Here is a 13,426-nt window from a genome sequence, read left to right as displayed (position 1 = left end):
CCATCAACTTGTTTTCTGTCTGTGACTGTTCAGGTATTATCCCTGACTCCTTTTACTGAATAGAGGATCCCATTGCTGAAATGTGACACAAATAGAAAATATCTGTAGCTTTGTAACTTGTCACCCAGCACTTGTCTCATGGCTACATAGCCGGAAAAATAATTTTGCTAATTGTACTCTTTTGCAAAGTTGCACTATTTTGATAATTGTAGATGCTACTTTTAAGTGAGAATTCAAAAGAGCAGAGCCTTTTTCATGTGTATGCCAGCACAAGTGTCTGTGGGGGTGTTGGCTTGTCACTTTTCATTTACTGTGTGAGAAAATTGTGTAGTGGGGAGGGAGGTTAAGCTGGGACGAAACTATCGGTTGTGACGGTCTGTCTAGCTTCTAGCTTTTATTAACAGCATTACATATCAGACACTCCATCTAAAAATGCAGTGCGATTTGTTCTCATACGGTGCTTTTTGTTTTGGTGTTTTTTTCAAGTCAATTTTGAGGGGTATCTTTTTGGTGGATGTTGAGATATTTTTAAAAGCTGGGTTAATTTGATATATAGCTGATAATTTAACTACTCTTTTAATTTTTTTTTACATTCAGTTCATATCGACCAGGCTTGTCTTCACCTAAAACATTTGTGCTTAATGTATTACATAGGTGGTAAGAATGACTTTTTTTGTTCAGCTCTGGCCGATGTGTAATCTTCTGCATGTTCTGTTAGATTGTAACACCTGTCACACAGGCATAATTTTCTGTGTAAATAATTGTATTGGAAAACCGATGTTAACATTCCACCACTGTTTATGAGAATGTCGCACTGTATGTAAGCCTTTCTAATTGGGGAACAAGAGAGCGTGTGTGAAGTGGCTGATAAAGTGGCTATTCGCTAACTAATTTAACCAGCATATGTATTTTGAGGGTCAAAGGAAAGGCAGATTTTATAGTTGAATAATTAGTGTCTGAATACAGACAAAATCAGTATTTGTGTAGGAGTGCATGTCACTGTGTAAGTTTACCTTACTATTAAAAACAATGAAATCATGGAAAGTGCTTTAGCAATGAGGTAATAGGGCCTGGAAAATGACTCGGGGACAACCTTGTAGTTGTCAAGTGTGAAACCAAGCTTCTGTGTTGGCAGAGTCCATTGTGACAGTGGAAAACCATATCAGAGGGTTTCGTGAATATACAAGTTCAGAAATAGTTTAAAAGTGATATAAGTGGAAGTAGTCAACAGAGAGAAACTTTAGGATTGCAGTGGTTTTGTTTGGGGTATATTTTGCTTGTTTGTTGTTTTTTTTTTTTTTTTTAAATCTTTTGTTGTACTAGTCAAATACTGTTTTTTTTGACTCAGCATAATTAGAAATCCACTGGAATAATACCACTTGTGAAACTATAGCTGGATCTCTTCTCATTGTCTTAATTATAACTCTAATAATGGAATGTCTGCTGTAGGGTTAGAACATCACTTCAGGCCTGAATCCTTCCTGAAAATTTGAAAATGATGCTTTTGCTGCTTTTTGATAATATAAGAGTCAACAGTGTAGGTTTGTATTTTATTGCTTTAACTGAAGCATGTTTCTCTTTGAAAGTGCAGAAAAAATAGATTTACAAATTAATATGGTGATGTCCTTCCTAAATGAGGAAAACAGTTGTGTGGTGCCAAAATGATGAGTAGTGTTAGGGTTATGGTGGTGTTGGCTGTTTTTGATGTATCCCTTTGATGAGGTGTAATAACGTGATAATCCTTCACATAACAAAGAGAAACTAAAGGCAAAGAAAACTGAAAGGGAGGAGGAGTTTTCCTTTATCATTAAATAAACTGCTTCAGTAATTAATAGGCTAATATAATAGTATACCTACCAGCATAAGTTACTTCGTTATATTTGGTTTAGAAAGGTTTTAATGCCTTTTCCAAATGGTCAGGGTTAAATAGTTGAGCAGGAACAGGAGGACAAACTGTAGTGGGCTGTGGATCCAATCCAAGGTGCTTTATGTATGGAACTGTTTGCTGTTGGGCTCTCTTAACCCTTGGCTAAGTTCAGTGGTACAGCTGTGTGCAGAAATTTGCTAGTGTGATAAATGCAGATATTTTTGAACAATTCTGCAATAATGGGTATGCAGAAAGTCTAACCAGAAGGGGAACAGAAGCCACTTAACCACTGCTACAAGGCTTGAGAGAGTTGGTTCAAAGTGATAATGAAAACAGCAACCAGCGGTGTCTTGTCCTTCACAGCTATGTTGTCTTGTCCTTTTCTAACTAGTTGTCGTCAAAGTGGGGTCTTACAAGGTATCTTCTGTAGTTGGCCTGTGGTTTAACTGCATCTTGGATGGAAGCTTCTTCACATATGAAATTGTTTGCTGTTTGGTTTTTGTTTTTTTATAGCTTCCATTCTAAATTTGTGATCAGGAGGGGAAAGCCCTTCCAGTCTTCCTCTTTTGCTCTCTTTCACTCACAGATGCTAAGATTGGATTTCGAACTTGTGTCCTTGAAAGGCTTGTTGCTCTCCAGCCATTAGTATTTGTATCTTAAAATTCTGTCCTTCAGATTCTCTGCAGCAATAGTCTGCTTCAGTACAACGTGATAGTATGGGAATATTTGTTTTGTCACAGAAACAATTTTCATGTTGACCTTTAGTGCTCTTCAGGAATGTTGCTGGTTCGTGCTTTATCTACTCTTGGAACCTGTTTCCTAACTCTTTCAAGAATGTATTCTCTTTAACCCAGAATCTTTATGACCTTCTTCTGGAGTTTATCTTATTTTTGTTTAATGAATGGTTGGTCATTCATCTTTGCATCTTGGAAGCAGTCAGTAAGCTCAGTTGTCATTCTAGCAGAGATAAGATTTACTTTGTCACTGGTGGATAAAACGTCCAGAATTTTGCAACTTCTAGAGTGCTGCTTCAACTGAAGTAGTGTTATGAGGGCTGGGTGGGCTTTTGCTGGCTTGCAGTGGATGTTGAGGTGTTGGAGGGATTCTTTGCACACAGACACCCACCCATCCCCAACTGCTCTAGAAATGGTGGTTTATTTTATATTTCACCTCACTTGTTTGGGATCAGTTTCATTTGTGTAGGACTAGAGAGAGTGTGTGCATGCTCTGTATTTGTGTGTCTTGAAATTACTGATCTGAACTGATCTTGGGTGAGAGTCTAAAGATGATAAATTTGAATCATCTTTATTCTGATCAGAATAGCATTTCTGTAGCTTAGTTTGTGATGGTGACCTAAAGAATGCATTTTTTTATACTAAGAGCACATAAAATAAATTGTGTAAGAAATTCTTTTGCTAGAAATTGTGTTCAGGGAATGATCTTTGGTGAAAGCAGAATTTAGTCTTGAGCCCGTCTTGTAGTAAACAGTAGACTTTACAAACCTAAAAATTGGCAGCCTTTACGGTTCCATTGATTTCTTCCTTCTGCCTTCCTTATTCTTTGCGATTATTCTGAATTCTTTGGGTTTTTTTCAAATGGTTTGACGACATCCTGTGGCAATTCATGTTAAAATGATTTCTCAAATTAAGTGACTCTAATTCTATAATAAGCTTTATTGCTATGAGTGAAATGCTTAAAATGAGCTGTTAAGTGCGAGGGGAATGTAATGAAATAACTACTGATTTGCAGATACTTCTTTCTTAGAACCTCTGAACAAAAACAACAAAAAAACAAATTGAAAAGGTCAGATACGGTGTTTAGAATCTAAAAATAATTTTCTGAATTCTATTGCTTTTATCCTATAAATATTTAAGATATAATATTTATTTAAGAAGATAACTTGCTTTGCTGGTTTTTCATAGATAAAATGCAGGATATTGCTTCTAAGAAATATTTTTTTACTCTTTAGTTAAAATGCAGTGAATATTAGAGTGGTATATGAAAAGTAGAACCAGGAGTATAGGAGAGCAGTTCCACTCTGTCTAATTAGGTCTGCCTCGGAGGTGATAGCTACTGCATGTTCACTGAAGACATCTAATTGCATCAACATTATCTTAAACTCTTAAGAAAAATCAACAAATGGTTCTTTTATTTTATGCTGTCCTAGGAATTTGGTAATGTAGTATCCTTAATATCTCCTTTCTTGTTTCAGTTCTGTAGAAAGTGTTCTAAAAACGCTTGTGAAGAGCTGCAGACCGTGAGTAACTGTTGTTTTTTTTAAGCCAGTATCTTTAATATTACTTTTAGAGAGGAAAGAAAAGTGTTTTAAAAAGCAAACAAGTGTGGAACACTATTAGCCATTCTTTACCTGCTGTTCTTGCTGCAGGTTGAAGATGTCTGGGGCGGAGAGTAGAGGCTTTTCTGTTTTACTGAGGTTGAGGCTGATCAATGCATCAGGTTCATAGGTTGCTTAAAGTAGAAAACGGTGATGGGCATATTCAGTGTTGTAATGTGTAAGTGCCTTAGAATAATGTTTTTTTGTTAATAGCCTTGGTTGAAAACCCATTAACAGTAGCTAATTAAGCTAGGATATCACTTGATAAGGCCACCATTGCTTTTCATCTTTTGTACTGTAATATGTGCAGAGAATGTGTGCGCCTGAACCAGTTCAATTCAGTTTGTTGGCAGTTTAAGATACTGCAGAGCTGTAGAGAAGAAATTTTAAATCTTTCATTGTGTCATCCTTGATCTGAAATTGTATTTTGTGAAGTTTAAGTGGGGTTGAGGAGTACCTACCTATTGTCCCTGGGTACCTGGGTTTAGAGTAAAAGTAAGATTTGTGACAAATGGCTAGATAGGTATAAATGTTTAAAAAAACAAATAAATAAAAATTCACACGTGCCCACTCCAACTTCAAAGCTAAGTCTGTATGTTCAATGGTTGCCTTGCATTCAGATATTTTCCAGAAGATGCCACTGCAGAGATGCTGGATGAATGGCGGCCTTTAATGTGCCCGTTTGATGTTACCATGCAAAAGGCTATTACCTACTTTGAACTCTTTCTACCTACTACCCTTCCTCCTGAACTTCACCATAAAGGTTTCAGGTAAGTGTAACTGAATGTCTCTTGGTGTAACGTTTTGCTATAAAAAGCAGTGTTCATCTCTTACAGGATAACATTCAAGTCAGGTAAATCAGATCATGTGGTGTTTCCTTTAAGTGTATGTATCTTGCATTCATGTTGTAATTGAATTTGGTATTTGAAAACAACAGAAATGGAAATAACCACGTGCATCAGAACAGCTATTCATTTTCAAACGTACAGGTTCTGTAAATTTTGGATCAGTATTCTTGTATCTTGTAAATCAGTATTAAAAATTTCAGGTTTTAGCTTTTGTGGTGGAGCAGTGCTTATTTAGAATGCTTTCAGAATTGTTCTCCATGTTAGAGATCAAAATTACTGGGATCTTCTCAGTTCTTCCTGTTTCTATTTGAGCATAAAATTAGTGATGACACAAATGTCTGCAGCCTGGTCACCAGTAAAATGAATAGTGGCTTTTAGCAGCATTTTTGGAAGGAGTTCAAGACAAATTCTGTCAGCATTCTCCTCCTCTAAAAGTAACCTGGGGACACCCAGTGCCTGTTTCCTGAAAACTTGAAAGGAGGAGGTAAATATAGTTTAGGAACATTAATGTAAGCAAAGAAAGGGTGTGGAAGATTTTGTATCCTTTGCTTCAGCTGCATTAAGAATAGAAACTAATGAAAGTTGTAACCATCAGGCAATAGAGACAGATTTTAGATTTTAAACAAGAAGGAAATGAAGTGTGATTTGTTTTCATCCAGTTTACCTGTGCTGGGATGGCACTATATATTGACATGGTCAGGCTGAAGTATAGATAAGGAAATGCCTGGTGAGATTGTTGTGTGGAAGGGGGGAATTAAAAAAGAATAAGAGGAGGAGACCTAAAAGAATGGGAGGATGCTATGGGAGATGAAGAGATACAAGCATGTCTGATTGCTGTTTGTGTTGAATGACTTGGGGGGCACGTGAGTTCCTGAGACCACCCGACAAAGTGAGTGAAATGTCCAGTGGAGGAGTTGCTTTCACAACATTGAAATTATTTTGATTGTTCTCTTGCAGGCTTTGGTTTGATGAATTTATAGGCCTTTGGGTGTCAGTTCAAAATCTTCCCCAGTGGGAAGGGGTAAGTATTTATTATTTATCCTTGATAGAAGGGATACATTTAAAAATTCCTACAGTGTGCTATCAAGTCAAACGTTGATAGTGTGGATTTTTTTCTTTGTGCTTTAACTACTACAACAAGGCTGAGTTGGTAATTTCATGATTGTTGGCAAGAAGTTATTGAATGAATAAATGAGATGACAATTGTGCTTGGTGAGCTTAGTTTAATGGCCTTCTCAGGCAGCTTTACTTTGTCTTGGGAATGCTGGCATTTTCGACTGCCTGTTAATGCTTACGATGATGCACAGTGCTATTGTGATTCCTGTAATATACAGTTCTGTAAAATAGCATCTTAAAACTTAGTACATCCTTTGCTACCCCTAATTTTTAATTAGATCTTTCTTTCAACGATAGCTCATGTGTACAGTCACTCTGTGGCTGTTTCCTCTGTTACGATGGGATGCTCTGTTTGCTTTTTCCAGCATCTTTGGACAGTACACTTGTATTACTTTCCTTAGTTTAAGTAGGCATATACATAAGACATTTATTCACAGCTTTTATTCGCAGCTCTGCCTTGAATTTGTGTTGAAGTCTTTTGGTCACCAGGTGGTGTTGAGCTTCCTTGCTTGTTCTTGTCTCTGTTACCCACAGTTTTCTATAGCTTCACTGGAGGTAGCATTCCATTTCTGTGCTACGCTGGTGATTGAATCCTTTCATATTAACCACACACTGCTTGTATGGCAAAGATTCGCTCAAAACAGGTGCCTGACTACTGATTCAGGTCTTACGCTCATGGTGAGGGCGCAAAAATGCTCTTTTAAAAAAAGGAAAAAGACAAATAGGCTTCATATTCAGGCTGACAGACTCTAAAATTGGTATAATTGCCATACCAATATGAAGTGTTTTTAAAGAGTCTGTTTTAATCTTCAGTTATCAAACTTCGAAGAAATCTCTCACAGGTTAGTTTCTTCCTCAGCTTTGCTGCAGGGGACTGCAGTGAGTTGTCATCTTTATTTTAGATCCAATAAAGAACCTCTACTCCCCTTGGCCAAAACTACTGTTGGGCTGTATCTGTCTGGCTTACTGTGTGCATCTCATGACCATATAAAAACTTTGGAAATGAGAGAAAATCTCGTTGAGATGACACAACCAGCAGCTTAGGTGCTGTTGGTGTCAGCTAACCTGTGCCTTGACTTTCCTGCAGTGAAACTTGGCAAATTACCAGCTTTTTTTTTTTTTTTTTTTTCCATGCTCGGTGTGAACATAAGCTCATTGACCATCTGTCTCTTTTGACTAATCTCTGCCTGCATACTCCAGGAGGACTTGTGTGTGTTTGGAGAAAACTGATTTCCAAAATAGCATTGAATGTGGCCTTTGTAGCCCATTCTGTTTCTGGCAATTTTTGTGTGAAAAGGCTGGTGCAGAAGTCTACCTAGCTGGAGTTGTGTTTCATCATAGATGGAGAAAGGCAGTCTTTGTTGAAACAACTGGCAATTTTCCAGATTTGGACAAGGATGATTGCCAAAGTTTTACTTTTATTTTATGCTGTCTGTATACACTTTCGTGTCTTCCTGATAGCTATCCAAAAAAAGTACAATTCTGTCTACTCTTTCTGACAGTAAGATGACAGCCTGTACTTTTAGTAGTGTCATTTAGCTTGTTTCTGCCAACTGGTCTTCTTAGAACCATCAACACTCTTCTCATAAGTAAGCAGTTGTCTGTGATATTCTTCCCCTCTTCCACTGACTTCTGACAGTTTGCTCAGAAGGCACAAAATTTTATTTTTTCCCCAGAGCTGTTACTTCGTTTCCTTTCCTGTCTTGTCCACCTTTTCAGGGCAAGCTTGCTCATTTCATCAGGCTTGGATGTAGATAATTAGACATGTGTTCTGACTGTGCAATCCACTTTAAGCCTCTGCCTGCTGCAAGCTTTTTCTCAGCTTGCTTTGGCAGGAGTTGGATTTGCTGTTTAAAGGGAAGCTACAGAATCAGTTGCCTTTGTACACGGGAAGGGTATTTTTCAGTGGGTATTTCCTTGTGTCAAACAAAAAGGTAGATTATTTTTAAAAATGTAACATTTAGGAAAGGTACATCTCAGTTACCTCTTTTTTCCCTGCTTTGTAAGGGCTTAAAAAATGAGTTGGACTCCTGAAAGTAGGAATTGCCTGCAAATACATTATGAAACGTGGTTTTAGTGACTCCTGATAGACTGAAATCTCCCTTTACAAATGTTGTACTGCCATGGGTTGCTTTTATCTTGTGTCTGTAAGGCAAGTTGAAGGGATTTGTGCATCTTTTATAGTAATATATTCTAATGAATGTTTCCTTCTTTTACCTGTGGTTTCAGCATCTAGTAAATCTTTTTGCTCGCTTGGCCACTGACAACATAGGGTACATTGACTGGGATCCATATGTACCAAAGGTAATGTTTTTAATTTTATTAAATTATTTTGTTTACTTTGAGATAAGTCTTACTATGCAAAGGATAATACATATTCTCTGGATGGGTCTTGTACTGCAGCTTTTCCAATGAGGTATGTTCATCTTAAGACCTAATGTGAACTTCAAGAATTTCAACTGTCCTTTTGTAACAGAAAGTATTGGAAGTTGATACTGTTAGTGCTTCACTTAAAACCAGACTGAAGAAACAAAGTACCTTACTATACAAGTTCTCTCTGAATGTATAATTAATACCATGATTTTGTGGAAATAAGCCTTAAGGATATTCTTTTGATAAATGCTACGTATATAACCTTTGAATCTTTCAGCTTATGGATTTTTAAAGATGTTCGTAGCAGTTGTATTGTGAGGGGTATGGAAAACACAAAATGAAAAAAGATGCTTTCTTTATTTTGTCTAACATGTAAGGGAGAAATGGATGGAAAACAGATTTTCTTCAACCTTTTCTTTTGTCCTGCATGTGCCTTTTCTTCAGCAATGTGAGAGGGAGAGAGTATGAATTGTTTGAAATTGTTTCAGGCTGTGAATGTATAATTTTAGTTCTCTAATGCTACGAATTTGAATATTAGACTTTGAGTTTTTCTAAAGTCAAAGAATTAAAATATGTCTTTCTGTAAAAATGTCCTGTCCTAGTCTCAGTCCTGAGAGTTGAAATTGTCTGCTCCTAATATGTGTAGTTCTCTGCCCAGAAAATATTTGTTCTAAGCAGGTAAATAGGACCAAGTTCTGCAGGAGCAATTTGCTATAGGAACATTCTAAGCTGTTACTATTTTATGGTGGGTTTATAGTAAGCAATTTTAAAAATTCTTATTTACAGATTTTTACCAGAATTTTGAGGAGTTTAAATCTTCCAGTGGGAAGTAATCAAGTTGTTGTTCCAAGATTCCTAACAAATGCTTATGATGTAGGACACGCAGTAATGTGGATCACAGCCATGATGGTTAGTAACTTTTTTCGTAAAGTATAACAAAAACTATTAATGCAAACCTCTGAGCAAGTATGCATGTAAAACGGATGTGTGTTATGTTTAGTTCACTGCAGAAGTGTGTTTTTAGGCTACCTTTTGCCCAAGGTTTGTTTTAGAACTTATTTCACTGTTGGTTTTGGAATGAGGAGGAAAGGTTTATCTCACAGCTGCTGTCTGTGCCATTTTGGAAATGAAGAGTCAGCTACAAATATCACTGCAGACTCACACCGTTAAGACCCACCTACCAACTGAATCACCCCTTTTTAGAGTGAACCTCATCAGATTGGATGGATCTTGCTTACCTAGTGCTGAGTTGGGGGTGGGTGTTGCACACGTGATTTTGATGCTTTGAAATATGGTTGTGGTGAGTGAGTAGTCACTTGTGCCTTGTACTACTGTGTGTTATATTTTCATTTCATCTTGGTCTGTGTAATAAAGTCATGTGTTTTATTTTGCACAGGGTGGACCAAGTAAATTAGTGCAGAAGCATTTGTCCGGATTGTTCAATAGCATTGCTTCTTTTTACCATCCTTCAAATAATGGGCGCTGGCTGGTGAGTTTTTTGCATGTCAAGACAGTAACTTTGCCTTTAACGTCAGCAAAATTGTCAAATGAGATGTGTTGATAGAGGCATTATGTGCTCTAATAGCCAGTTTGTATGTTGGTTGCATAGTATTTTGAGGCTTTAATGTTCAAGTTGTCGTCATACTGTGATGCAGTTTACTTCTATTCTGATATCAGGACCACAGCTAATGGGAATATCTTCAACTCATCTAAACTCTAAGTGCAGTTTAGAAATGCAAAACTAGACATCTAATTCACATATCACTAAGAAAAGTGAATATAATACAGCATCAGTCTTACTTGCGTAATGTAGGTAGAACTGAATACCCTTTCATATTCTTGATCTGTGATTTCCAAGCTACTAAAATCTGGTTTTGATTAACCAAAACCAAAAGGATTTTTATTGCATATCTAGTCTGATGAAGCCTGCCTTTTGCTGGTGTAGTCTTCTGCTAGAGAATGTAAGAATATTCGTGTGATAGCTGGTAGAAAATATAGATTTAAATGACTGGACTTGTCTAAGCAATGTCAAAGGAGCTGTCTGGTTCTAGAGTAGGATATTTGCTTACATCTGAATGAGCAGAGAATGCTCTCAGATGCCTTAATTACTGGTAAATAATCGTGATTCTTGACTGTGTACTTTAAACATGTTTCTCATAACTTTTTTTAATGCGAGGCATAGTGTTCACAGCATAATTTTTAACATTTTGTGAACTGAAGTTTAATGACTTTATGAACCTTGTATTTTAGAGTTCTTGTGAGTTTTCATGTATTGTAGCTGGGTAGCTTCAAAATACCAATTTGTTATTAATTGTGTGTTGAACAGTTAGCAGCTTGGGTTCTGCTACTGCCAAATAACTGAATAACATTTCTCGTATATTCAACAGAACAAACTGATGAAACTACTTCAAAGGTTACCCAGTGGTGTTGTCAGAAGGCTGCACCGTGAGCGCTACAAGAAAACAACCTGGTTAACTCCTGTGCCTGATAGTCATAAACTTACTGATCAGGATGTTACAGACTTTGTAGAATGCATTATTCAACCTGTTCTTCTAGCTATGTTTAGTAAAACTGGAAGTCTGGAGGCTGCTCAAGCTCTGCAGAACCTTGCACTGATGCGTCCTGAGTTAGTAATTCCACCTGTACTTGAGAAGTAAGTTCCCCGCTCCCTTCCTAACAACAAATACTCAAAGTACTCAGATGACAAGCAATTTTCTTGCTGCAAATGAATACTTGCAGCGAGGGGAATTGCTAAAGTAAGACTAATATGTAATACTGGGCAATCACCTGAGGGAGTGTGGGAGGACTATGTTTTCTGGTTTTGTTTGTTTATTTTTAAAACACCTGGCTAATCGTATAGTTCTGGGAGCTGTCAATAACTTGTGCAATATAGGGTAGACCTCAGGTTGTTTGCATTTTGGTTATCGTTTTGTCATTTTGATAAGGGATGGATTGGTTTAAAAAGCAACTTTGTACTGTTTATTCATGAGCCACGTTGTGCCTTCTCATCTGCTTTCTGTTTGGGCCAAATACAAATGGTGGTATTGCATGTCTGTGTAGTGAGTGTGCTCTGTACTTCTGTTCTGTGTCAGAGTACGCATATTACAGATTGTTTAAAATTAATGTTGTTGCTTTTGACTTCATAAGCAAATCGCTGCAGTATGTGTCCATATAAAATACTTGGTTTATACTATTGCTAATGCCTTGGTGCCTGAAATTCCAAAAAACTAATTCCTTCCTGCCCCCAGTGCTTTCCCTCAGTGCTGCCCCCAGACAGCTTTCTTCCTAGTCCCTGTCCATGTTCCCCTTCCAGAGCAGTCCTTTACAACTTGTGTTTGTAAAACCAGTGGATAAATTAATTTGTCTTGAGAAAAGCCCTTCCTGGGTTCCATACCTTACTGACTCAGCTGTTTATAGAATCTTGATAAATCTGCTCTTGCATGAAAATATTCAAGCATAACATTTCTGACAAGGACAGCAGCAGACGTCAGTATTAGGTATGACTACTGTGTCTGTTTTGAGAGCAGACTGAACTTCTGCTCAGTAGATAAAGCTATCACTGGTATGTTTGCCTTGGCTACAATTCAAAAATCATTTTGTTGAGGAGATGTCAGTCCTTTGTGCTTGGATGTAGGGCAGGGGTAGCACTGACTCTTGTTTGAACCCTAGGAACTCTAGGAAATGTTACACAGTTTTCAGAAAAGTACGTAGTATAAAAAACAGGTTTAGAAATGCCAGTAACTTAAGAGGTTTTAAAATTAAAAAATGGCCTTTGTAACATAAAGCAATGTATCTCTCCACTGTTCAAAGGCAGTTGAGACAAGTTTTCATACTTGTCACAAGAACTTTACACTTGTATATACATAGCTTGCATCAGTTCATGCAGGTGCTGCTAATAATGTAATGATAAAAGTTCTATAGTAAGAAATGCCCTTTTGTTGCTAATCCACCATAAGTTCGTCCATAAAAGCTGAAACAAGAAGCAAGTCACAGCTTTGAATCTAAAAGTCCATGGAGTTACTCATTTCCATGCCACAACTGCTAACAAATTACTTGATCCTGAATTTGTGGAAGCAGCACTTTCTAATAAAGCAATGTTAAGTTCATTGGAGAAAAGATTGCCAAAAACAGTTCTGAACCATTGATAAGCCTTTTTTTTCCTTGCAGAAATTTTGTACCCTTACTGTAGAAAATAATATATTCACTTTTCTTTGAAAGCTTCATAAACAGTGTTGGTCCTAATATGATTGTTCTTGAACCTTGTAGAACGTATCCTGCACTTGAAACATTGACAGAACCTCATCAGCTCACTGCTACTTTAAGCTGTGTAATTGGAGTAGCTCGTAGTCTTGTATCTGGGGGGAAGTGGTTTCCTGAAGGGCCAACACACATGCTACCTCTGCTGATGAGAGCGTTGCCTGGGGTGGATCCAAATGACTTCAGCAAATGCATGGTGAGTGTACAGATCTTACCTCCTCTTAGAATATAGTTAGCTAATTGGTTTGCTCTGAAGGCTCTCAAGAAAGCAAGTAAAACCTCATGTTGTTTTTTTTTGTTTGTTTGTTTGTTTTTTTAATTAATTAGGTATTCTAAAACCTGTAGCAAATATTCCTTGCCTCTAAAAAGAAATAGAATTACTTGTTATTTATTGGTAGGTTTTTGCTAAATTAGGTCCCAGAAACCCACACCTTCAGGAATGAATTTTCATTGAGTGTTCAAGCAATTTAAACATAAGTCTTTTTTAACTTCAAAATTCAGCACAAAATAAGTGTTGCTTTGCACTTATTTTTATTACAGAAAATAGTTTTTTGTATAGCTCCAACTTCATCCAGCTTTTTATCTGAAATCAGAAATAATTATTGAAGTTTTGGGGCGGATTTTTTTAAT

General features: G+C 37.1%; 1 protein-coding gene across 2 annotated transcripts in view; it reads left to right on the top strand.

Moving 5' to 3' along the window:
* Positions 1 to 13,426, top strand: part of PSME4 (proteasome activator subunit 4) — a 69,042-nt gene that overhangs the window by 15,892 nt on the left and 39,724 nt on the right. For both annotated transcript variants that reach the window (XM_084514132.1, XM_084514131.1), the window contains exons 4-11: positions 4,080 to 4,124; positions 4,823 to 4,972; positions 6,008 to 6,071; positions 8,396 to 8,470; positions 9,326 to 9,448; positions 9,936 to 10,028; positions 10,927 to 11,192; positions 12,806 to 12,992. In XM_084514132.1, coding sequence (XP_084370258.1) covers positions 4,080 to 4,124; positions 4,823 to 4,972; positions 6,008 to 6,071; positions 8,396 to 8,470; positions 9,326 to 9,448; positions 9,936 to 10,028; positions 10,927 to 11,192; positions 12,806 to 12,992 — 1,003 coding nt within the window. The remainder of the gene's footprint in view (positions 1 to 4,079; positions 4,125 to 4,822; positions 4,973 to 6,007; positions 6,072 to 8,395; positions 8,471 to 9,325; positions 9,449 to 9,935; positions 10,029 to 10,926; positions 11,193 to 12,805; positions 12,993 to 13,426) is intronic.

Source organism: Aythya ferina (genome assembly GCF_964211825.1).
Source record: "Aythya ferina genome assembly, chromosome: 3".
Taxonomy (NCBI): domain Eukaryota; kingdom Metazoa; phylum Chordata; class Aves; order Anseriformes; family Anatidae; genus Aythya; species Aythya ferina.
This window is presented reverse-complemented; position numbering and strand designations above follow the sequence as displayed.